The 27,483-nt window shown below is 39.9% G+C and overlaps 1 protein-coding gene across 3 annotated transcripts in view; it reads left to right on the top strand.

Annotated features, from left to right (window-relative positions):
• LOC120747473 (WD repeat-containing protein 7) overlaps positions 1 to 27,483 on the top strand; it is a 101,735-nt gene that overhangs the window by 54,927 nt on the left and 19,325 nt on the right. For all 3 annotated transcript variants that reach the window (XM_040053373.1, XM_040053374.1, XM_040053372.1), the window contains 2 exons: positions 16,305 to 16,532; positions 22,314 to 22,500. In XM_040053373.1, the coding sequence (XP_039909307.1) occupies positions 16,305 to 16,532; positions 22,314 to 22,500 (415 nt within the window). The remainder of the gene's footprint in view (positions 1 to 16,304; positions 16,533 to 22,313; positions 22,501 to 27,483) is intronic.

The following is a 27,483-nucleotide window of genomic DNA, read 5'->3' as shown; positions in this document are numbered from 1 at the left end:
GTTGTTAAAAGTTGCTGATTGCTTTGGTCACTAGCATATTGCTGCAGTCGTAGTGACAGTTTTGTCTAGAACGTCCAGCTGCTTTCTGAGCAAAACTCTGAACACTGTCCTAAAAAACCAGCAGCCTAGCTATCTCTCTGTGATGTGAAGTCAGCCATAATCAGCCAACGAGTTGCCGTGTGGATGCTGACCTCCAAGGAAAGAAAGAACAGTGACCACACTCTGCAATCTAATGTGAATCTTGTGTGCAGATTAAAATTTCAGCAAATACCCACACAATATTTGACAAGGAAATTCAAGTCTCTTGAAGCATCCCTGCTTTGTCCCATGATCACAAGCTGAAACCCATTTCATACGATGCTGTAGCTTTAACCTCTTCAGACTTTCTTCTGTTCCTCGTGAACCTCTCCGGTGTTTGAGGATTAAAATTAAGGGCTCATTTTTCCCCTCCGTGACCTGAGAAGTCTCATCTGGTTTGATTCCAAAAAAACATGAAGAAGTCATTTATTATTTATCTCCAGCTGAATTCAGGTGTTTTGCTCTGCTGACTCTGAGTGGAGGATAAGCATTAGTGTTTGTGTGCACGCATGTCCTAATCAATGCCTGCGTGTAATACCCGTGTACTGTGACCTGCATGGTGTTAAAAGCAGTTTAGTGTAGCACGTACACACACACACACACACACACACACACACACACACACACACACACACACACACACACACACACACACACAGACACAGTAAGGTGAGAAGCACTTCTCCCCAGGAAACGACTCACACCTGCAGTACAGGTAGAAAAACACACATGCACACACTTTCCAGTCCATTTATCCTTGCCACATATACCCTGAATGTTTAACTGTGACAGACACACACATAGAACGATTCTCCACTCTAAGATAAACACATTTAAGCACTGCATTTCTATTTTTCTTCCTACACATCAGCAGTTTTTGCATCCCAGAATCACAGAACAATAAAGCAGGATTGACTCATTTGTCTAAATATTTTAAAGACATTCATTTCTGTAATAAAGAAAAAAAACCCAGTGCCTAATGCTGTCTCACTGTCTGCACCACCTTTTTTCCTCTTCCCTCCATCCTCCATCCTTCTCTCAGACCAGTCAATATCACAGATGTGTCTGACAATTTATCATTTCTCTCAGCTCGTTTTTCTCTTATTGACAGCTGTGGGGTTTTTTTTTTTCTCTTTTCATTTGGTCTCTGCAGGATTAAATCTGTTAGCAGAAACCTCAAACACAGAGCAACCTGAATCTTATTCTTCTGTGGAGGAAGAACTTTTTGTTTCTTTTGTGGTTTTTATAATTGAACTTTTTAACATTTTTATGAATGAACGCACTCTCCATTTGGAAACCTCTCATATAAAGATTTTCAGTGTATATAAACTCACTACTTGGATTTCTACACAGTGTTTAACATTACCATGTACCAAAATTGCAGTTATAATTTGAATGGGTTCATATGAAAAATGATGTGTGTAGGGCTGTGCGATGAGACCAAAATCTCATATCCCAATATAATCATGTACATCCATCGTCCGATAACGATATAAATCACAAAAATGTAACATTTTCTGTAAATTCTGTGAATCTCGGGCAGCTCGACTTGCGTGAAGTGTTTCCAGCTGAGTGTCGTGTACCTGGAGTTGAGCGTTTTAACCGATGCATGAAACTGAATATTTTTAGACATAAGTTTTAACGGCCGCAGTTTTCTTTGAGTATTTATTACACAGCATGCTGCGGGGAAAAGCCCGTTCTAACGTTTGAGTCCAAGGTTTATTTTTTAGCACCCGACGGCTCTTTTTTGCTTCTCATTCGTAAATACTCTGCATACTCTTTCACGTGATTCAGTTTATTTTGAAACGTCTCAAAAGGATCTTGAGCTTTATTGTGAAAGGTTTATGTGGAAAATAAACAAGCGGACACGCGATGGTTTTACTGTCGTTGTTGCTAAAGACTTCACATAAAAACAGGCGCTTGTCTGTCAGTAGTGTGGTCATATTAAATATAAGAGAAAGAGAGAACTTAAGAGAAATTAATATAGCCACTACAGTGACCATCAAAACGATGAAAAAATATTGCTGTAAACGTTTATTTTGCGACACCACGAAACAAACGATGGCGTAAAAAGAAACGATAGATGTTTTTATATCATCATCCGATATATATCGTTATATCGAACAGCCCTACATGTGTGTATGATTTCCGTTGCTTCATGTTAAAAGTTGGCAAACTGGTTTTACCTCAAGTATTCACAAATTGTGAGTCTGCACAGAGTGGAACATTTTGTCTGCATGCGGTCTGTCATTTCTGTTCCTGACTTCCTGTTTTCCTCGTGTGCGCTGTGCAGCTTCACGAAACTTTTACAAAAAAAAAAAAACATGACACTAACTCGATGGAGCTGCACCGCTGATTTCACTCTGTGACGCTTATTTCCATCTCTATGTTTTTATACTTTGACTCTATCAGAGTAGTTTGAATTATTCCTTTATCCATTTTATAGTAGAACTCAGTGCAGCCCTTTAATTCATCTTCTGTTTGTGTTATTGGTTTTAGCTCCAGCATATTTTACATATTTGCAATTCAGCTGTGTCCCCAAGGTGACCATTCAGTGAATATCTGCTCTGTACGACATCATACAGAGCCCAGAGAGGGGAACAAACAGTTTAAGGCAGACTAAAGATGTAATTAGGATTAATTTAGGCTCATCCCATCAAGCATCAGAGCTGTTCATGCACATACAGACTACACTTACACTAACACATACTGACTTACTGCAGTGTTTTTATGTTCAGTCTTACAGCTTTACGTGGAGCTTTATGGTGAGCAGTGGTACTGTAATTGTTTAGCTCATGTCAGGAAAAAATGTAATATTGCACATGGGCATGTGCAATATTACATTTTACTTCAGATACTTCGTAAGATGATTTTGTGGGTTTTATTGTTTTATTATAGAGTTTTTGTGTTTTGTATAGACAGAAATAGCCATTTGAGGTTGTGGGAACTCGAGGTTTTCGTCATGTTTTGGATTTGCTAGGAGAAAATGTGAAGCAAATGAAACGAGTGAAGGGGAAAAAAGAGAAGTGGACGAGACAAAGGGGAGAAGACAGAGATGTCTACAGCAGCAAAATCACTTGGCTGCGGGCTGTTTCCACGGCGATAGACTCATCACATCAGTCTGCTGTCACACACTTGCACACACAAACACCAACATGTACACACACCAACATGTGCAGGTGAGAACATTTGTTGCTCAATGCCACAGACAGACACACACACACACACACACACACACACACACACACACACACACACACACACACACACACACACACAAAAACCTGTAATTATGTCCGTTGCAGTGTCAGGGGATGTCATTAGGATCCACAGCCTCCTCTTCCTCCCCTCTCTCTCAACACACTCACTTGAATTTAGTTCATTAAATCTCTGATGGCATTTTGGTGGGAAAACATGCCCAAGAATCTAAACAATTAGAGTAAGGTCATTTGTTGTTATTGTAATACAAGAATTCCTACATTTCACTGTGTTATGCTGTGTAAAGCAGCCCTATGGGCCCTGGCTATTTCCTGAATGACTGCAGTCTAGTCTCACAGACTCACAAACGACTTCAGTCCCACTGCCAAATCTTTGACGCAGAGGTCGTCCTTCAAAACGTGTCTTTTTGACTTTTTGTTATGAATTTAGTTTAGCTTGTTAGTTTCCAGACCCTGAAGCAAGATTTAGAAAAGTCAGTACAGAGAACCCCACAAAACTTGCTAAAAGCAGCTGACTCAAAGTTTTGTAGTCTCAAAAAACACATACTTTAGTGCCTCATCAGGAATGCTGTCATTATTATTATTATTTTATTATTTTATTTTTTGCAGCTCAAATTTTTTTCAACTCTATTTTTTTTTAAATTTTATTTTAGTTAAGTAAAGCTTTTTTTCACATCTAGTTTTTAGTTTTAGTTAACTATAACCTCGATACATACTGTCATTATAGTAAGCTAATTAGTTTGTCATAAAGCACAAATATAGAATGCCCCACCTGCAGTAATCTTGGGTTAATTCTGAAATACCATTTTATAATTATATAAAAACATGGATTTGATAGTTTTACATCAACAGCTAAGTGTGTTGAGATCCTGTGGGTGTCTCTCTTGGTTTTGCACTGTCGTTCAGTGGTGGGTAACCTGGAACAGTCATGTTTCTACACTAGAGGGAAGTCTGCCTCTACTGAGAAATAAGCGCACCCATGGATTTTGATGAAGGGGATGACCCCAGGGAGGTCAAAGGTTGTTGGTGGACGCAGCCCCAACACCCTCCATTCCTCACACACTGAACCACTTTCACTGCTGGGCAGGTTTGCCCTGCTGATTGCTCCCAGTCAAAGTCATTCAGTAAAATTAAATAAGTGGTTTTATACATCATGCAGCTGATCTTGCATTATTATCATAAAATATTTCTATGAGTTTGTTTATGAGGAGGGAAGGTCAGGACAACACAGAGTATGAAGAGATTTCTGTCCTCTTACCATTTTGAGGGGTCCACAGCAGCGGTGATCGAGGTCAGAGGTCAAAGGTCAGGCTGACCCTCACCTCTCGGCATCATTAGCCCAGTTTTGATTTGGTTATCTGAAACGTCAGCCTCCCTGGCTAATCTAATACCCGAGCCTGGAGGTCAGATCACATTTCTCCTCAGAACAGATTGAACTTATGGGGAGATAAATGCGCTGAGCCGCCACTCCGAACACGGTGATTGTCTCAGACAGTTGTGTCCCTACTGTGTTACACAGTGAGGGACCCAGCTGGTGTATGAGGATATTATTGTATTACAGGTAGTCCAAATATTAATAATGTACAGGAATGTATTTCTGCTGGCTGTGGAGTGGAAACAGTACTGCAGGAAAGATGTGGTGCAAATACCACAGCCTCTCTTGGCATCTGAAGGCTGCTGTTAAAATTTATTTAAGCAGAGCAGTGAAAAGTTATCACCAGAGAGGCGTGGATACTTCATTCACTTGTTTTTAATGTTACAGCAGATTTATTTCAGAGTAGTAAAGCTGTAATATTATACAGTATGGTACAGTATGGTACCATAAAAGTTTGGTTACAGTGTGAAACACACACCCTCTCCCACCTTCACACACCCCACCCTGCCGAGTGTGTGTGACTGTCTCTGTGTGTGTGTCATGGTTTATGAATGTGTCACAAAGATAAAGCGCTGGCCTTGGGGTGTGTGTGTGTGTGTGTGTGTGTGTGTGTGTGTGTGTCTGTCTGTCTGTCTGTCTGTCTGTCTTTTTGACAAGCAGTCAGCCACAGTCTGACCACAGATGTGAGGTCAGTTTGTTCCAATTTCTTAAACCTGAAAACTTGGTAACGGTTTTGGGAAGTTTCTTTAAATTTCACACAAACGCTTACTTGGTGGTTGAAGATGACTGTGATCTTATGACACAGTATTTATATGGGCTCTCCATTTGTGAGATTATGGGCGTAGTTGGGATAAAATGAGCAGTTGTGCTATAAAGTGCCCCTCATGTGGTAAAACTCTTTACAGTTGCTTGGAGTCATGTTTGTCAGCTTAGGGTCGCTCACATGGTCTGCTTTTGTCAGCACATGGCAGTTGGGTCCCGACTTGGAAGGGAACGCTGAATGGTGATTGTTTGAGAGCTTGGTATGTGCTCTCATATTTTCTGTAAAACTGATGATGGATCTGGTGATTTAAAAAAAAAAAAAAAAAAAAAAAAAAAAAAAATTGAAATTGGTTTTAAGGATTATTGGCAAGTTTGCAACAGTCTGCCATATGAGTCGATATTGGATTTTGTGTGTGTGTGTTGTGAATGGATAGATGGCACGGTCATGTTTCTTGGTCAGTCAGACTGGTATTCTCCAGAGAAAGTTGTGAACCCACTGAGGTGAGACGGATCTTGATATAATAAGAAAATCTGGTAATGGACCTGAAACGAGCTGAGCTGGGTGAGATGTACAATATCAGTGATAAAAATCTGCTGCAACTTGAAAAAATTTAAATTTGTAGGACTAAAGAAACATGGAGAGATGGAGAGACAGTCAGCCTTTGTGGTGTTTTCAGCCCCGTGGGCAGGTTCAGATGGTATTACTGATCAGATTGATCAGTTTAAAGCTTCACCTCAGAGGATGAGGTCTTACGCTCATCACAGAAATACACAACACAAAGTGTAATCGGATTATATGGAAATGGCCCCATATGTAGATAAAGGGAGGGATGGAGAAAGAGAGGATGAGTGATTTTGACAGTGCATGTCATGCCAATATTCACAAGTATCATTTTGTAAAGTGATTTCAGCTGCTTGTGTCGAGCAGTGACTGCCCATTTAGAGAAGTAGTAGGGAAAAAAAAACTAGTAAACTGTATGTCTCACAAGACTGTTTTTTTTTTTTTTCCCCCTCATGCAGAAAAGGTACAAGAATGAAGGATTCATAAATCAGGCAAATGTTACAGAAAAGTGGCAACTTTAAAATGTAAATTCTCAATAAAAGTCTACCAATTTCCATATTAATTATGACCGTTTCTCATAGACTGCATACTAAATAAACAATGCTTTGGGGAAAGATGGAAAAATAATAACTATCAGTATTTATGGATACTCATTTCCAGAGCCAACTAGAGGCACGTTGAAATGTTGAGGTATTATTTTGAGGTTGTGTTTTTTTGTTTTTTTTTTGTTTGTTTTGTTTTGTTTTTTAAACGCGTGAATACAGTCAAGGAAGCATAACAGATGATTTTTCTTTAGTGACTTGAGAGTAAAGGCCATTACATTACCCATGCCTATACAGCTAGTACAAACAAGAAATTATGTAAATAAGAACAACTTTACTGTGACTTTGAATGAATTTAAGTACAGTTGATGTGAGCACATTGAGCAGGTGGGAAGCAAACAGAAGTAACATTAGCTGCTAATGCTAATCGGTTCCTGTTGTTGCTGCTGAATCAGTACTCATGTCAGTGGTTACTTTATGAAATCATAATATCTAAATCATATTTTCAATAAAAAGTGTTTTGAAAGCATAAACATTTACAGCTAGGGATTTAACTCCATTTGTTCCACTTTTACTTGGAAGAAAAACTCTTCTAATCTATGGAAACTCCATTTTAAAGACGTGTATATAATCATAATATTTGAGGCTACATAACTGGTAGTAATTTTTCTATCAGTGCTTTTGTCTCCCCTTCACGGCCTTGTCTGTATTTCTGTCCATATTGTTCCCATTCGCTCGCTCCACCTTCATCTTCCTGCTTCCACCACCGTTGGCAGTGATTGAGTTCAGGAAAACGTTGTGTTCAGATGTTCCCAGATAATTCGTCTCCTGGCTGCTCACATCTGCTCGTTGTGTGTAATCAGGTCGGATTAACTGTCAGACGTCTTGAATTGATCCGACACTTCAGACTCGACACAACAAACTGTAAATCTGTCATCAAGCTCCTCTGTTATTTCTGCTCCATTTCTCTGCAATTCAGCAGCCATCGAGCTCTTTGATTGACAACAAACCAGTGATGGGATTTGTTTTTGTTGTTTTTATGTATTATTAAACTAGGAGTCACAAACTAAACAATTCTCAAACTCCGAAGTACCAAAACTGATTTAATTTAACCTTTAAGTGACTGAGCAGTCATACATTTATATGTTGTGGTATTTTTATAAACACAAAAGTATGTTTGACTCTTTGCCTTGGATTGTGGCTGCAAACTAGTGAAAGTGACAGTACAGCCTTTATAATATAATGGAAATATGAACGTTGCGTTTAATTACTGAATCAAAACAAGAACGTCATCATGAAAATGAAAATTGTGCCGGGCTGATGGTGTCTGCTGCAAAGAGCTTTATAGGTATAAGAAACACAAATAGAGCAATTAGAAAAATATAAAATAAAATATGACATCATAAATGTTCAAATTTTGTGGCTCCACGTTAAATAAACGTAGATTTTCTGCTCAGTCCAAGTTCAAATATGTAAAACGAAATGTGACTAGACGTTAAGAAATGAGAACATGTGCATTAAGGAGCAAGTAAAAGTATCCATGCTAGACATAAATCTCATGTATTGTAAATGCAATACAAATTAGCCAACACTCAAAATGATCAATGAAATATTGATCTAGGATCTCTTTGCAATAGGGGACTCGACTCAGCTGGCTGCCAACACTTTGTATTCTGGTTATATTCCTTTATATAACCAGATGGGCGGTGAGTGCCTGTTTGTTTTTTGTTTTGCAGTGAAATGTTAGTCCTGCAGCAGCTACATCACTAATTTCAGTTTCCAGTCTGAGGTTCTGGCTGGACACTGACAGCAGTCATTAGCTCATGTAAATTGGCATCAGATTTGTGATTTTCATGGATTTATCATAGTTGATCACTACATTATTATGCATGTAGCTGCCAACTTCACTCCATTCAGTTGCAGACTGGTAGCAGACTCACTCTGTCTTATTGCTGTTTTATCACCATCTTGACACGTCAAAGTCAATTTTAAGTTGTCGTCTTAAACAACTTTAAAGGCAACAGCATTAAAAGTTCATCGTACACAACAGCAATTATTCTGGTGGTGCTGCGATCATGCCGTGGTTTTCCTTCGTGTGACTGAGGTTCAGGTGGATCGCACATCAAATCAACATTTTTTAATAGAAGATTTTGGTTCTTGAAACAGTATCCAAGTTTGTTCAAAATCTAATCCAACTAAGGTGTTATGCTCCCAACATTAATTGATTTTTTTTTTTTTATGGATTTGTTTTTTCACTGTTTGTCTATGCATCTATTGTGTGGCCCTTCTTTAAGTCAGCCCAGACCTGAGATGTAGCCCACCTGCATCCTAAAAGTTTGACCATTGCTTTCTTTTCAATCAGTAATTTAAGATTTAAATGTTCCAAATCTCTGGGGATTAAGTCCGTTTTTTCCCTCCATATAAATAAAAAAAAAAAAAAAAAGGGCCCCCCCATCCTCCATTTGTGGAGAAAATTGTTTTCCTCTACCTTCTCCAAGTTGTGATGCTTTTCATTTGGCAGAGCTGAAATCTAATTCTGTCACATGGCTTTGATTCATCTGTGATCGAGAGGAGAGTGTGACCAAGGCGCGGTGGCTTTAATAAAAAATAATTTCTCCTTTATGAAGACGCTGTGCAGTGGAGGCCGTCCACTGTCTCTGCATTAGTGAAATTAACATCCAGACTCATTTTTCAGACTGCTCCATTAACAGCATGAAAGTGACAGCTGCAGAGGACCGAAAGTATTAGCTGTATTAAAAACCTGTCGGAGGGGAAATTAAACTGCAAAACAAACACATAACTGATAATGGAGGATTAAAAAATAAGACCTCAGGCTCTCAATATTGCCAAACTGTACTTTCATACAGTGTGACTGAAATATGAAGTGCGGAGAAGTTAATGTGATTGGGAGGAGGAACGGGAGACTCCTCCTTCATGCGTTTACTCTGCATCTATTTCTGCTGAGAAAGCAGTAGAGTGTCTGAAATGCTGGGAACAATAATAATAATAGTAATGATAATAATAATAAAGTTATACAGGCCACGCCTGGGTCAGCCCTAGCCATCAGATCAATGTGATGTGGTTAAGTGTTAAATGACCCAGCATAGAGACCAAAAAGAAATTAAACCTGAAGAACTGATTAAAGAGACTGAGATCCTTAGTTAAAATTGGAACAATATTTCCCAGTATCATTACTTTTTGTTTATTTTTGCCAAGTTCTTTGTGAGGTATAACTAAGCAATGAAGCCAGCGCTCTCTGAGTCTCTCATCCTGTGGACGAACTCCAATTCCACCGACTTGGACTGCACCTTCTACTCCATGTTCTGCTCGGTGTAGCGACACAGGAACCAGCTCTGGACCTGCTGCGGGTTCTGGTTAGAGTGCTCCTCCGTCTCAGAGCAGATCCAGGATAATTTAAACCTCATGCTGTCGTTAGTGATGACTCCAGCTCTAACCTTATGTTTTGAATATTTTTTTTAAAAAAAGGGGATGTTTGGAGGTAAAAAATTACAAATTTTAATACGTGTCAGTTAAAATAATTATTTTTCCCTCTAAATGCCAAGACTTGAGAGAACAATAACTAAAACTGCAAGGCTTGTCTCCATTTAAAGTTAAAGGTTTAAAACCAAACAAACAAACAAAAAAACAAAACCAAACAAACAACAGATGTGGCCAGTGTGCCCAGTTAAATTTATATGTGGGGAAATACTGGTTTTAATGTTTGAGTGGTGACACTGTGAAGTGCTTTGCTTTGATCACGCGTCTGTTCTGGAAGGAATTTGAACCATTTAGGAAATAAAAGTCTGAAATCTGATGAATGATCAGCACAGTCTGGTTCAGGGCTGCTTGCTTCCTCTTATGAACCTGAATCCAGTTTGTTTGTGGTGTGTCTTGTGGACTCCCCGCTGACCCTCCCTCCGTACCCTCGTCTAATTGAAGCTGGTGAGCGCAGATAGCTCTCCTGTCTCTGTCTTAAGATGGCAAATAAAATACACTTAACCTTCAGATGGACTCGGGCCGGTTGGAAGGGCAGCCACCGTTTCAGGACTCGAATCTTTTTTCTCTATCAACTTAATTGTGTTTTCAATTATTTCGCCCAGATTTTCTGTCTCCTGACATTTGCTGTAAGGACAGTTTCCCCCTTTCCCTCCTCCCCACGAGCCTGGGATTTCTTTGTTTTATGGAAGTTTTTCCTTAACGGACAGAAATGTAACCCTCGAGGCCGTGCTCGGGAGTTTGTTTTGAGCTCTTCATTTCTTTTTCCTTCAGTCTGTCGTTCTCTTCCACCTCCTCCCTCTCCTTCGTTCTCACATCAGTTTTCTGCTGGTATTGATCCCCTCCCTCAGTCCCTGGTGATCAGGTTTTACCAGTCTCCCATTGATTACCAATGGAGGCAGAGCTGAGGTGCATGATGGGAAGATTGCAGGGCTGTAGCTGCAGCAGTAGGAGGCAGGGATGGGAGGGTTGTAGCTTTGATTACCAGAAATATAAGATATTTAAAAAATACAGCTCAATTATTGATCTGGGTGTCTCACAAATAAACATAGTGCAGTATTATACTAACTGTTACTTGTAATTGATTATTGCTTATTATTATTATTATTATTAAATTATTGCTTATCTGAATGAAAGTGTTTGACTCAGTGGTGTAAATGTGTTAAGGTTAAATTAAATTTAGACAGCGTTTAATTTTAGTCGCCACAGCAGATGTCTGTCTGGACGATCAGTGAAGCTGTTTTTTAAATTAAATATGATCAATCAATTCATCTGTTTAAATTTCTAAATGAAACACTGATAATCAAAAACATTTATTTTCTGTCAGCAGCCCCTTTACAACTTCATGTCAATCAGACAACACCTCTCCTTTCTTTCCTTCCTTCATTCGTTCTTTTTCTTTTGGGCTTTTCTTCTTTCTTTTTTTTTCTTCCTTATTCCTTTCAGTCTTCCATATTACTTCCTTCCATCAGTCTTTTGGTTTTTCTCTGTCCTTCTTCCTTCCTTTTGGTCCTTTATTTACTTAGCTTTCCTTCTTTTCCTTTATTTCTGTCAGTCTTCCCTCCTCCTTTCAGCATTGGTTTCGTCCTTCCTTCCATCATTTTTTTTTTTCCTTTCTTTTCTTCATTTCCTCCTCCTTCCTTTTGGTTTCTCTTTCTCTCTCTCCGTTTTCTTCCTTCTATCCTTCCTTCTTTTAGTGTTCCTTTCCTTCCTTCCTTCCTTCCTTCCTTCCTTCCTTCTTCCACTCAGAATTCATTCATTCCGTCCTTCTTTATTCCCTTGTGTCCTTTGATCTGACCCTCTTTCTTTCAGGCTTTCTTTTTCTCTCTCTTCCTTCTATCGTTCTTTTCTTCATACAGTGTTCCTTCTGTCTTTCAATGTTTCCTTTCTTCCTTCTTTCTTTCTTTCTTTCTTTCTTTGGATCTTTCCTTCTTTCCTTCTTTTAGGTCTTGCCTCCTTCCTTCCTTCCTTCCAGTCTTTTTCAGTTTCTTTCTTCTGATGTGAATTTCCTTTCAAGCACTATTCTTACATTTTATTTAAAATGAGGTCCTGACGTTATTCCTGTGGACACAGCTTTGTGGTTTTTCTCTGTTCCATCATCAGTCATCATTAATCATTATAAAAAAAACAAAAAAACCCTTTCAGTTCTGTCAAATTACAAGCAAGCTGACCTCAGTCCTCACAGCACATTCAATAACATTACTTAAATATAATTAAATAAAATTAAAAGCAAAGGCATTCTAGTGATATTTCTTGTTATTATCATTGAAATAAAGCTACCTCTTAAAGGTTACAGCCTTTTTTAATGCTCCGTGACATTTCAGTTGTTCTCCTTTTTATGACACGTCCATAATTTAACTGCATGGACTCCACAGGTTGTTGCATTACACCGTCCTGCCCTTTTTTTTAATGGATTCCTTCCTTTATGGATAATGTCATTTCAGCCAGAAAGCCTTTTTATCCCAATCCATTTCTGGTTTTTATGAAGATTTAACCAAGCGGAGGCGCGCACAGAGGGGAGCTCGTCCGTCCCCCTCTTTAGTTTATTGGGTTATGTTTGGGAGCAGCTTGCCCAACAAATAGGATTTAAATACAATGTCATTATAATAGATCTGCTGGTCGCAAAGGAAGCGGATCGATAGGCTTCAAAAATCAATCACACTGTGCACGCGGGCAGAAACCGAGGCAGCAGGTACACACTGGACAGGAAGTGATACTGCCTCACATCTCACCAGCCAGCAAGTCGTTTTAATGGTTTTAACATGTCAAATCAAAGCTGGTCATTATCAGCTCGTCACTTTCATGATTGTACAAACAGTTAGGATTAGTTCAAAAACCTGTTTACCTGCTAGTTCAACCTGTTGGGCCTCATCTCTGATTCAAAAATGAGGAGCACTCTACGGCAGCGGTCCCCAACCCCTGGGCCTCGGACCGGTACCGCTCTGTGAGTCGTTTTGTACCGGGCCGCAAGAGTTGAGGCTCAGGTGTGAAATGTATGGTTTTCAGGGTTTTCAGCGTTATTTTGTTATCGCTTTTATCGTTAACTCTGTTTTCCTGGGTCTTTTCACGTGTGTTATGAATAAATCTTCTTTTTTTCAGTACCGGTACTAGTTTTATTTTGTTGTATTTATCCACGACACCATAAAGGCCGGTCCATGAAAATATTGTCGGGCATAAACCGGTCCGTGGCGCAAAAAAGGTTGGGGACCGCTGCTCTACGGCACTTAAAGTTGGTAATAGCCAGCAAAATGCAGCTGAGAAAAGCTCAAAGTTATTGCAGAGCTAAAAAGTCTTTCTTTGGAGTTCCAAAGAGTATTTTGGTTAGACTTTGGTTAGACAAATGAAATTACCAAGAATGTACTTGTGCTTGGTTGTTCTGACCAACCTTGTCTACTAAAAACTTAAATGCCTTTATTTCGTCCCCCATCTGTCTCTCTGTCTTTACTTTCACTTTTCTCTGTTAACCTGAACTTTTTAGTGATTCTGGTTGGGAGTCTATCTCTAATTCTGTTATCTACTGGCCCAGTCTGGCCCGAGGGATGGATGCCATCTGTAATCCATTTATCAGAGGCGGCCGCTGGGCCTTCTTCCAAATGACAGCTGGCCTAAAGCAATCTCATTATAAAGAGCATCAAGATATAGTATGGAAATATTGGAGGCAGGAGGGGGGAAAGGGGGTCCTGAGCTCAAAACAAGGGACAGAGAAGAAACACCCTGGGGATAAAACAAAACCACATTTTTACATAGTCCAAAATGCAGTAATGGTGACTCTTATATTCATTTTTAATCCAGGTGGATCTAACTACACTCTGATGTCCAGATAACACCTCTGAAGGTTGTGGTTTACCTGGCCGACTTGATTTCATTATCAGATCACTAAAGCCACTGATGATACTGTCTGATTATCTGTGTCATTACAATCAATATATTACTGCTAATGAATTATTAAAAGTAATTGGGAATGAAGAAGCAGAGCGTTAAATAACTACTTGCCTGCAATGTTTTTTTTTTTCATGTATAAATTTTTATTATTGAAGAAAAATTGTTTTATTCTTAATTTTATTTTTGTTTTCTTGTACAGCAAATGTCTTATTATTTTTCTGATATTGGTTATCGGTCTTCTGTAATATCGATTATCATTATTGGCTCTGAAAAGGCCATATCAATCTATCCCCGTTCATAATATGTGTGTTACAGTCTATTTAAATTAAACATGTTGAGTATTTCAGGACCAAAATAAAATTGTTTAATTAGAAGCTTAGCGGTTTATATCTGGAAGGCACAGATCATTCCCTTCTCATGTTTCCTGCAGTTAGCAGGAAACCATAAGAACCATCAGGTCACTGTTGTGGCTTTTCCCTGGGACCAACTCCAGCTCTACCATTTTGGACTACAGCGGGCGATGGTAGTCCTGGTTCAGTTCTGCTGCAAGCGGAAGGATCGCTCCAACCAGAACCTGTAATGTAATCATAATGCTGGATTTTCTCCATGTTTGGTCTATAAAAAGCTTTTTTTTTTTTTTTTTTTTTTTTTTTTTTTTTTTTTTAGTGTTTTCAGAAATAGCAAGTGGCATATAAAATCATCTGTTTAAAACAACAAAAAAAGTAAGTACATTAGTTTTGGGTGGTAATTTTTTTTTAATTAATTAATTTTTTTTTACACTTTTTCCATTACACTTGTAGTAATGGAAAGGGCCATGAACATGGACAGGATGCAGACCCAGCAGTGGCTAGCCCTCTCACTCGGTTTCTATTCAACACACCAAGTGTGCTCGCTCACGCCACCTCTTCTTGTGGGTGTGTGTATCTGTGTGTGTGTTCATTGTGAGTGAGTGCTTGTTCACCCTGCAATACAAATTCATAACAATGCTGTGCTTGCTCATCCAGAGAGAGAGAAAAATAAGAATTAGATATCAGAGGGTGGAGGGAGGTGTGTGTGTGTGTGCGCGTGTGTGTGTGTGTGTGTGTGTGTGTGTGTGTGTGTGTGTGTGTGTGTGTGTGTGTGTGTGTGTGTGTGTGTGTGTGTGTGGGGCTCAACACACTTTTTATGTAGTCCTTATTGGGGCTTTGATCCAAAGTGTGTAAGGAGCTCTCATCTCCTACTGTGACACACACACACTGAGTTTCCCCACTGTGCAGACTCCATCGCACACGTGCTCACAAAAGAGGTTATTTTGGGGTCGTGTTGATGGACACAATAAAAAGACACCCCCCCCCCCCCCCCCCCAAACTCTCGCTCGCTCGCTCTCTCTCTCTCTCTCTCTCTCACTCACACACACACACACTCACACTCACACACACACACACCTACAGTTGCACATGTCCAAAATCCTTCCAGAGGTCTGTGAACACGACCGTCTGTGTGTAAATGTGTTTGCACTGTGACTAAAGGCTTTCAGCGTGACAATGAAGTGTGTGTGTGTGTGTGTGTGTGATGATTAATACCAGGACAATAGACGTGTGCCTGTTCAGTTGTGATCAGCTCACTGGAGACCCCCCCTCTTTTTTTTTTTTCAAACCACTTTTCACTTCAGTGTAAAAGGAAGGACAGAAATTAAAAAGTAAAAAACAAAAAAAAAAAATTACTCAATAATAATATGGTCCTCACACTGATCTGAATGATATATATCGATCTACAGATCTTTTAAAATAAATGCAGTGTCTAAAAACCAATAGAATGCATGAAAAGGGAAATAAAATCCATGTTTTCTGGTTCTCCTGATTACGTTTAACTATATGGTTCAGGGCCTTGAAAGAAGCCTGGAGGTTCTTGGCAAAAGATGTTTGAGTTGGTCAAACTAAGATTCAGACTTGTTAATTCCAATTTCAAACACAGAAAGTTTAACAATACCTCAACCAGATGATCGTAATTTTCTGGAGTTTTCTGGAAGGGCCTTAAACCTGTTGTGTTTTTAAATAGTCACCAGGGGGCGATACCTGTAGTTGCGGTAAACCCGGGGTTTATAGGAACCAGTCCTCAGTCCTGACCTCCTGTTGACTTGTTGGGTTCAGTCACTTATTTCGGTCATACTGAATAAATTATTTCCGAGTTGAAAACACCTGTGGTGGCAAGCTTTACAGCGGAATCTCTACATTTTGTAGCTGTTTACCATCACAAGGGGGCAGTGTTAAAAAATTCTCATGCTAGTTTTTAGATTTTTGACTATATGTTTGTACTTCTTTCTCTAAACATAGAGTTTGTATGTTGATCTCTTTTCTGTTTAGGCAATATTTCAAACAATCCAACAATATTCTCTGTCTCTCTCTCTTAAGGTTGTCTGTCTAACCTCCCGCCAAATGCGAAGAAGATCTCCAACTCTTACGAGGAGCGCCGTAAACAGGCCACTGCCATCGTCCTTCTGGGAGTCATTGGGGCTGAATTTGGAGCAGAGATCGAACCCCCGAAGGGCTCGGCCCGGGCTCGAGCTGGTGGACAGGCACCCGAAGGTTTTGGACTGACCAGCGGAGGATCGTCCAACTACTCCCTGGCCAGACACACCTGTAAGTCCAGAAACGGCAAACACACTCATGATAACACATTTACCGAATTTCCCAGAGGAACCCACCTGAGGGATTAATAAAGTTTTATCTAATCTAATTTATTTGGTTAAATTTGCAGCCCAAAATTCTTCAAATGGACCACCAAGATGTGCACATTTTGTTTAGTTTGATAGGTTAAGAGAAATCTTAAAAACCTTTGGATGGATATGGCTGTGGTGCTTATAGGTTTTACATTTTTATGTTTGTGTAAATTCTGCAGTAAATCTCTAGTCCTGGCAGGTGTCACCACAGCAGGTGTGTTGTGTCCTACTGCTTTATGAGACTAACCTGTAGAGACTCTCAGGACTGTGTGTTTTCAGCTTTCAGAAGCCTGTAACGGTTTTTTTCTTTTCTTTTTTCTTTTTTTTTTTTTTTTTTGCCCATTTCTGCGCTACTGAATTTACTTGCTCAGCGTTAGAGTTTTGGTTGCTGCTGTGTTGGGTTTTTGGAGCCAGAAGTGACTGTATAGTGCAGTACCTACTAATTAATAAGTGACAAACAAATAAAAATAAACTTTCTTGGTTGTGCCACATACAAGCCCATAGTTATTGTCAGGTAATTCCACTAAAATGCTCCAAAAGCCACCAATAGCACAGTTTTATTATTATTTTATGAGGTTTAATTGGTTCCCAACTTAAACCCAATCAAATTTTAAAAGCATCTAGCCAACTAAACTGAAGTAAAAAACATCCTAAAGACACCCCGTAAACATCCACAACTCCACAACTGACATAGTAGAAACTTCAGTGCAGGATTAGAGGTGAGTAGAGATGGGATTGATTTTCACCTGCCAAGCTTGACACCTTAAGGAGCTTGGTGCTGACTTCCACACACACTCGGCGAGCCCGGCCCTGTGCCACGCTGTGCCTGCAGCGGTGGACCTTGGTGGGCATCAAACCTGCACTAAGTAGAGGTGCTCTTCCGTCCCACTGCTCCCGTGCTCTGATTGGCTGCCTCTGGGGGGGGGGGGGGGCATCCGCCCGGTGACACAGCCTGCGCTCTCGCCGATAGGCTGTGGAGCGTGATGCTTCTTAGCTGGACCTGCACACAGCAGTCGGCTCACCTGTGTGGACACACACGCACCAGAAACCTTAAATCCATGTCATGAGATGAAAACAACTCCAGATTTAATTGCTTTCCTGGAGCCATACTTCACGACTGGAGACACCGAAAAGCTATTAATTATAACTGCTTTTTAAAACAATCATCAGCATTACATGTAAATATGAATATGAACACATTGAAACTACTCCTTAAGATTTATTCTAGTTTCAGCCATGCTTATATGGAAAATGAGTTAATTAACAACCCTGTGTGGCTAATGTTTGGTTTCTATTTTTCAGTCTTTTACAAAAAATGCCCAAAACGGCGCTGATCAATTTTAAAGCCAATATGCATTTTTTTTGTTTTTTTTAGCAGAAAAATCAAGTATTATGTTCTCTATTAGCAAAATTTCCCATGAAGTTAGATGTTGCGGACACAGGAAGTGGTCTGCTAGGCCTTAAAGGTCTTAAAGTTTCTATTTTGACTTGAAAGTGGTGAATTCAAGATCAGATATAGTTGATACTAGTAGATTGTAATTAAATGGTGGAAGGGTGCGTGTGCACATATTCTCTTATATTGGGTCATCTTATGGTCATAATTAGCCTGGTTATGTATACACTGCAGCACAGTTTAGGATGTTTTTATGCTTTCTCTTCTTTCCATAGGTTTTTGTTACTCCTACCTCCTCCTCCTTTTTACTACTCTTGTTCAGTTTGTTGTCTCCCCCCCCCCCCCTTCCTCCCTCACTCTGTTATGAAATTGAAAGATGGATCGGTGTTGTTGGCGTACAGCGCAGTGTGTGATGAATGAGAGCTGTCCGCCTAGAGAGTGTGAGGGTACAGTAGCCTGTAGTATAGATTGATGTTTTCATATGGCGAGGGTGGGGTGGGGGTGGGGGGGAGAATCGAGCTTAAGGATGGACGGATGGACTGATGATGGCGGTGGGAAGGGGGAGGAATTATCCTGCTGTTGGGCAGGATAGGAGAAACAAACTGAACATCAGTGTGTTCAGTCTCTGGACAATAAAAAGCTCACAGTAAATGTCAAAATGCTCAGAGTCCCCTCTGAGGCCCACTCAAGTCTGATCTGTGGCATTTTCAAACATTCATGAGAGCTGATTGGAAATTGAGTTTTACTTTGTGTTGTAGGACATTTAACAGGGAGAAGCAGGTAACAGAAGATAGAAATGTCTGTGCTGCTGTGAGTGGGATACAAGAAATAGAACAGTTTCTTCATCAACACTTGAGAAACAAACAGAAGGGGAGAAAATGTTGGAAACTTTCAAGCTCAAAGTTGTACATTTATGGGGGGAAAAACCCTCAAACACTGGAAAATTTACAAGGAAGAAATTACATTAACAGCAGATAACTTGTGAAAAGTGATGTAGCCACATAGAGAATCAGGAAAGATCTCATCATTTGGTCGTTCGTTTGTTAAAATCCTTTCAGACGTTGGCAATAATACACAGAAAAAATGGCATAATGCATGCCTGTCATATCCTGATGATCTGGATCTGCAGGCCAGTTATTACCAGATGTAGACTGGGTGAGACTGACTACAGGGTTATGCAATGTAATGATGGACATTACATTACACTTCTCATGTAGGTGCACAGCGTCTCTACATGAGCTAAAACCTTCATTCTTTCTCTTTTTGTCTTGTTTTTCCTCTCCGTCTATCTCAAGCACTCTGCAGCCAGTCTGATCCAGCTCTCATCCACTAACCAAGTCCCCAGCATTGATTTACCTTCACCTCGCATTTAAGCTCAAACAGAGGAAGAGAGGGAGAAGGGGCAGTTAGCAGATGGAGAAAAGAAAGCACAAAGCCTGTTAGCGCTCGTTTCGGCCTGGTAAATTTTAGACGTCACCAATCTGTCACTATATCACACACTGTACTTCTCCCCCTCCGTCTTCCTTCCTTCCTTCTTTCCTCCTCTTCCTCTAATCATCCTCTGTGTGTTAATGTGACATGTTTACTGCCCTAACTAACAGCTCATTACGGCCGACTGATGCTTTGTCAATAGCAATCAGTTCATTTGGGAGCCCGGTGCTGCCTTTAAACAAAGATGTCCGCTGTGAGAAATGAACCCTGAGTCAAAGCCTTCCTCTCGCTGGGAATGGGGGGAGGGGCTGTAAATTTGAATCTCGATCCTGCCAATTACACCGCTGACTGTTAACGGCTGTCTTTAATTGTCTTGCGAGGAAATAAAAGTAAAATAATGAGGCTTCGAAGCGCAAATGTGGCTCTGTGGTCAGAGTGGGCTCCCTTAGGGTTTGTCATGCTCACACCCCACCCACATTTGCTGCTCACACTAATGAACTTTGACCTCATGACCTCTAAAGCCTATTTTGCATTAGGTGGAGAGAATCGGTCCCCTGGCTCACTGCTCTGATGGATTCACACTAAGAAAACCACTAAAGTTATAACATTTAGCCTGTTTGAGGACAATTAATGCTCATCTTTGTTTGGAAGCATCCCTAAATCTCCCAGAAACATTTTTAAGTGGCACACTATTGTCTTTCTAACTGTCATTAAAGATTATTTTCTATTTTCACTGATTTTGATTGAAATAAAACTGTCAATATGAGTAGAAAGTTGATACTGAACATTTACACATGAATGTGTTTTTTAAAAAAAAGCCAGAAACTCATGTGTAATTGATTTCTGTGCGGCTGTTATTTGTAACGATCACTAAGTGGAGGTCAGAGGTCACGGAGCCCCATATTTCTGCTGATATTTATAGTCCGCAGTTTTTAAGCTTATTGATGCTTTTTATAAAAACATTGATAGATTTGAGTTCACGTCAGTGTTTGCTTACCTGCTGGGGGTCGAAAGTGCACAAATGTACCTGATCTGCATGCTTCATTGTTTTCACCAAGCGGCAATAAAGGAGATGCTGCAGTTCCTTTGGTGACCACTTGAGGCTCCAAAAGTTAGGCGATCCCCATAGGCTCCAATGTTAAATTGACCACCTTTACAGCAGAAATAAACATATTTACAGCCTCATACAACAAATTGTTTTGTTTCCCCCATCATAACAATTACACAGAGGGGTGAATCTTTTTTAAAAGGCAACTTTTCTTATTTTCTTGAAGTGCTAAGTTTGTATTATTGCTGGCATGTGCTGCCCAGTTAAATTGACTTCATTTCAATTAGTTAAAGTTACTAAACTAGACCTTTCATATTGTGTTTAGGGTGTTGGTGAATTGTATTGAAAGATTGAAATAGTTACCGTGTCACCTATTGGTCTTTAGACTTGAAGGTTCAAAGCTAGCAGTTTCTCTCGTGTTTGTTTGTTTTTTTTCCCATAATTTTAATCCAATGTGACAACATTTGGACTTAAAAAGCAAGTCCTAAATTAACAGCTACCACCAACAACATTATCAAAGTGGAGTGTTCCAGTTCAAAGTATAGAATTGAACTTTCCTTTCCAGTAAACAGTAAAGCTGACATTTGCGAGTCTGCGCATGAGTTATTCCAGGTATCATTTAGGTTTTTTATGATTTATTTGATATTCTGGTGTGTTATTACTTTCATCTCACTCCCTCGTTCAAAGACTGTCACTTCTGGCTCCAAAAAACCAATGTGGTTGTGAAGCGAAAATTGGAGCCTTGAAAGTGCAGAGCTCACAAGCCAATATAAACCCTATTGTCTTAACAATACCAGCTAACAACATTAGCCAATGCTGTCACTGTCTGTAGATAGCTGCTATTCTTACACGGTTAACCTCTTGCCATACCGTTCATAGACCCATCCAAAGGTTTTTGTGTGTGTAGATGTAAACCAATAAGGAAGGGGGTTTGCCATTTAAGGCAGGCTGATGATGAAATGCCAGGAGATCCTGGTGATGCGATTAGCCGAGTGCGTCTGGAGACCGGTGGACCTTTAGAGCCACCACAGGATTATAACTAAAGTAAATCATCTGTTTTATATCGTATGTTTCTTCATTTTATGCCTATTTAGCTTTTGCATTTCAAGTGAAAACACACAAAGGGTCGTATTGATTTCTGTGACTGCAGCAGCGGCAGAAGAGAACAGACAAAAGACAGATTTTCAGCTTCACAGTAGATAAAATGAGAACTTAAATGCATGATACTCAAAAAAGAGGATGAAACAAATGAAACTCTTTTCGTTTGGTGTTATCTTTGGACCTCTGCCTGCAAAGATAGGTGGGTGAGACGAGCTAGGAAAGACAGACAGATGTGAGGTGGGGAGCACAGAGGGTGGTGGAAGGAGAGCGTTATTGAGGGGAGGGGGGGGGGGGGGGGGGGGATTTTTGTCAGGAGTCTTAATGGTCAGTCTGTCCCCACAGAGACTGGCTCAAATGTCAGGTCAGCTATGAAGTGACCTCCATCCCGCTTGCTGTCTTTATCCTCCGAGTGTGTGTCTGTCAGTGTGTGTGTTGGACTATTTTCACCCAAAACCTCACCAAAAATATCAGAACATATTTTGTCTTTATGAGAATGTTTTCCTTTCTTTTCTTTGTTTAAGATTGCGCCTGTGGTGCAGCTTGAGGCTGCTTTTCAGAGCTGATGGGATCATGAAAGCTAATATTAATGTCCTTAAGCTGACAAAAATTCCAGCATAAGAGGGTAACTGTGTGTATTCTTTAGTATTGTCTGATGCTGAACCCTCACAGGCTGATTTCAAACTCCTGCTGTTTTCTGATAAAACCCTCTGATTCGTTTCTCTCTGCAGGTAAGGCCCTGACCTTCCTGCTGCTGCAGCCCCCCAGCCCCAAGCTGCCTGCCCACAGCACCATCCGACGCACTGCCATCGATCTGATTGGTCGAGGCTTCACCGTGTGGGAGCCGTACATGGATGTGTCGGCGGTGCTCATGGGACTGCTGGAGCTGTGCGCCGACGCCGAGAAGCAGCTCGCCAAGTGAGTCACGACGAGCTGCTTAAACAGAAATGAAGTTGCTGCCTTTTTAAAAAATGTTTCATATCAGACCGAAGATGCTGACAAGATAAATGTAAAACAGTTTTAAGAGTTTCCTGCTCACTTTGCCTTCATCTTCATGGAAATCATCATGAGAGTCTAACTGCATGTATACTAGAGTCCTTAAAAGTGTCATAGTGTTGGTCTGTTGTGTTGGCATGAAGGCATCCTAAAGACACACTACTAAAAGATCAGGAGTCGTCGTTTCATGCAGGCTGCAGTGGTCGTTGGTGTTTTCACCGACTGATTCTCCTGTAAGGGCAGACTGGTTGAAATGGACCCTCACTAACAAATAGTTTCTTTTTTTTACACACAGTATTTTCACATTCACACCGATTTGACGGTGTTTCACATAATTTGGTAATTTTTATCTAAAAAAAAATTTTGCATCTGGAAATTGAACGCTCTGCATTTGTTTACTTTCTCTCCAGTGACTGAAAACAGACAATTTGTCTGTACTCACTTCCTGTTTGTTCATTTGTTAAATTGTATCCGTCCCTCTCAGATTCCAGAGTATATCCTATAGATACAAACATATGCATCCGCACAAATACAGACACACACACACACACAAACGAACATTATATAGCCGACACAGTGAGTTATGGAAGCCCGACTCTAATCTGATTTCAAGACATTATGATGATGTAACGATGTCTGCGTTGGCCTGACACGAGAGTCCTCTGTCTCTATGCACACATTTGTCTTTTTCTTCATTTTATTTAGCATTTTGTGCCCCACTTAAAGTGGCTCTTAAAAATTTCCATCTAGAAAAGCGAGCAGATTGCCCTGCAGTCTCTAGCTCCAGACAAGATTAACCCGTTAGACTTTAATCAGGTGAGAGACAAGATCAGATGTTAACAAAGTACGCAATATTAGCGCCAGTGTGTGGACTCTTGATTTCCCAGCTTAGATAATGCCTTTAAATATTTTTGGAGAACTAAGATGAGCAAACGGTAAAGACACTGACACTCCGACTTGCTGAGTTACAAGACTTTGTAAAACCACAGATGTCAGCAGAGCCGGTTTCACGTACTCAACCATCAACATTACTGGCAGCAGAGTCGAGGTCAGAGGTCGTGGCTGCCTTCATGCAGTCAAAGTGAGGTTGTGGTTTGAAGCAGCTTCTTACACAAGCGAAGGTCAGGGGTCATGCAGAGAGGCTAATTCAGTGGCTTCTTCTTCATGTATGATACAAAGAGCAGCGCGTGTGCGTCTTCCTCCCTGCTGAAATCTAACTGGCCAATATGAGTTGATCCTATTAAGTCTGAAACTCGAGCTGGCCCAGTCTGGTTAAATGAGTATAGATATGTCTGCGTGTGTGTGTGTGTGTGTGTGTGTGTGTGTGTGTGTGTGTGTGTCTCCGTGTCCGTGTCCGTCCGTGTGTTCGTTCATTTTTGTTACCTCCCTGGGACCTCTCTCAGTATAAACACTGACCTTAGTCCTCATGGGGACCCAAACCAGGTCCTAATGAGGCGAAACATCGTTTCTGGGGTCCCGGTTAGGGTTTGTGTTGGGCTGTTCACAATAAATTGAAGTCAGTGAAGTATTCTAGCAAGGAAAGCTGCAGAGTGGTGTGTCAGGAAGGGAAATGACACAATTCCATTTTAATGGAATACATTTTCAGTCAAATAGAAAGAGAAGATGCCTATAAGAGCCACACAAGAATTAATGCAAAAAAATATTGTTATAAGTTACAGTACAGTGAAAAAACATTGATACAGTAGATAAAGTTGAATATGCCAGTAGTGCAAAAAATAGCAGTCAAAAATTTGCTTGACTCCAAGCAACTTAATCCTCACAGTGCTTCCAATCACACCAGGTGATTGGAAATGACTCAGGAGCGTCATTTTTATTTTCCCCCCCTTCCCCCTTGCACAGTCTTTTATTTTGAAAATTTCCTGTGTTTGACGTGCATCTCTTTTCACCACCTCTGTCATTTTATATTTTTAGTAATTTTATATTTCAAGTAATTGCTGACAAGCTTATGCCCTGGTGAAGTGCTTGTCTATCCCTCCACAATTTAAATATTTACTACTTCTTTTGGAGCATTGGTCAGATTTTAACTGACACACACTGGTCACTTTAGGAGCTCTTTGCGCAAAGTGCGGTCAAGATCAAGGTCATATTTGACTTTTTTGGGTAATAACCTGGAAATTGTGAGGGATTATGTGCTGAGTGAGCTACGACCTCACTGATGTTGTTTTATCTTTTGTTCTTTTAATAACAATCTTCATGAACCTTTAAAACATATGATGCAACACAAGACAACAATAAAAAATTTATTAAAAAAAAACAGGCAGACATAATTGTTATAATTTTGTCTTTAAAAAAAAATTATTATTTTTTTTTTACAGAACCCCAAGTTTTACACATTTATTCCACCTTAAATCACATGTTTCTGCGAATATAATCACATCACATGGAGATGATGTCCAGTCAAAATGCATAATTTAATAACACAGTTGATGGGTAAGTAATCCCTGTAACGTGTATATGGATGTGTATAATATGCCAGTAAATAAATTCAGATTAATAAAAGGGAAATGTTAAATAAATTAATAAGAAATGAAAAATAAAGTTAAGGGTAACAGTCAGAAAAAATACTAAACTGGAAACTGAAAATAAATTTAAATAAAGGATTTTTGAACATTCAGTTTGAGAAAGATCATCTCAAGTCTCCTTATAGTAACAGCTGTCCCAATAATCCTTTGATAACCTTTTCAACATAGGCAAAAATTTCACATTTGAGACTAAACTAAGGTATAGCAAAAATAAGCAGTAGCACTAATGAGAGCTTCAATTAAGCTATTATCATGTGGTTTGTGTTCAGGAGTCACATTATAGGAGAAGTGTTGCAGTATCAAATGTTCTTTTTTAGATACTTTAGTTTAGAGTCCCCAGCAACTTAGTGGTGAGCTTAAGTAAATACTAAAACTTAAAATACGCACGCGCACACACACGCGCACACACACGGAGTTCATGACCATGCATAATTAATAATGTGAAGTCTGCAGGTGTGTGGTGTTGCCTCCTGGTGTTGTTGAAGTAAACAGCACGAGGGCTGATCAATGAAACGCACAGTAATCACATCAGTACATTATAATACATACGGAGAGGATACACACACACACACACACACACACACACACACACACACACACACACACAGTATTCAGTATTCCTTCACTTGGGCAATTTTCTTTTCTGTGGACAGAGAAACAAGGAGTTGAATGCATTACTGGCTAAAAGAGAGCACACACGCTCACTCTTTCTTTCTCCGCTCTCTCTCTGAGGATGTATTTCCATGCAGCTGACTTGCAGTGAGGCTTTTTGTCCCTGATCCACCCAACCAGTTGTCAATACACTCCTCGCAGAGCTGTGTGTGTATGTGGGATAATCCCTTTTCAATAGGTAGAGATTTGAAAAAGCTCCCGGTGTGGAAGACTTGCACTTTATATTTTCAGACACACAAGCCAAAAAAAAAAAAAAAAAAAGAAAAGAAAGGGAAAGAAACTGCTTCAGCAGACTCCACACAGTTTTCAAGAAATCCATTCTAAGAGGTAAAAGCTGCTTTCAGCAGACGCACACCTTTATATGCTCTGCCTGTCTGCTTACTGTCTGAATAAACACCTGAGTTACTTTTATGTGAAGGTCATCGGTGTGTCCTGACCCTACCAGGGTTATTATAGTTACTACTAACTAAAGCTAAGTGTGAAGACATATTTTACTTAACTTAAATAAAAAGTGTAGTAATAATAATAATAATAATGATAACTAGACTATAAAAAAATAACTGATAAAAATACACAGAAAATATTCAGGGTCATTTCATGAAAAATCAATCTGCGCCTTCCACCTGACCCATATAGAATTGGCATTTTTTTTCTCTCTCGTTTATTTATGTATTTATTCTGTGTGTTTACCTCTGTGCATCTAACCAGAAAGTTCCACTGTGGTCGAATCTATTTCACAAGGGAGACCTGGCCAAGGTAGCAGCCACACAAACTCTCAATATATTAAAAATACAACACAAAGTACAAGACATACAACATGGTATAAAACACTAGTGCCATCTCCAGGAAACGCTAACACATTCCTTATTCCGTATAATTTCATATCCAAAGAATGTGGTGAAGCTACTAGAGTAGCTTCGCATGATTAATGGGTCGTAATAATCCATATTCCCTTTAGACTCACTGGCCACCACTTCATTAGGCACACCTTCCCAGTACCAGGTTGGACCCTGCTGCTTTAATTTTTTGTGACAATGATTTAGCAAGGTGCTGGAAACATTCCTCACAGACTTTGCTAAATGTTGACATGACAGTATCACATTGAACTCATTATCATGTTCAATAAACCCGAATATTTCAGCTTTGTGTCACTGCGCTGAAAGCAGAAGATGGATACAGTGTGGTTATAAAGGGGTGGACAGGATGAGTGACACTGCACAGGCAGAATAAAGCAGGATGGATCAATGCTTTCTTGTAGTTTACACCAAAGCCTGACCATCCAAATGTTGCGGCAGAAACTGAAACTTGTCAGGCCAGTCAACGTTTTTCTAATTTTCTGTTGTCCTGTGTTGGCGAGCCTATGCAAACTGTAGCCTCAGTTTCCTGTTCTTAGCTGGCATGAGGGGCACTCCGTGTGGTCTTCTGCTGTTGTCTTCTTCTTTAAGGTTCAGTGTTTTCTGCATATCTTTTTTTCTAATGAGTGCTTATTTGGTAACTACTCTCTGAGAGACAGAGAGAGAGAGTGTTTTACCCAGGTGGTCAGTCATAGCTAGCCTACAAAATCATAAAGAATTCAGTGGTAACCAATTAATGTAATGAAACAAAGAGAAGCATGGCTGACTGGAAATGGAGTAGGTTGTGTGCATATAATCACAGGCTGAGTAGTTTTTATTCCTTAAGTCAAAGCCAC

The sequence above is a fragment of the Simochromis diagramma genome, unplaced genomic scaffold, assembly GCF_900408965.1.
Source record: "Simochromis diagramma unplaced genomic scaffold, fSimDia1.1 OVJJ01000596.1, whole genome shotgun sequence".
In the NCBI taxonomy this organism is placed as follows: Eukaryota; Metazoa; Chordata; class Actinopteri; order Cichliformes; family Cichlidae; genus Simochromis; species Simochromis diagramma.
Note: the sequence above shows the minus strand (reverse complement) of the source record. Positions and strands in the feature narration are given on the sequence as shown.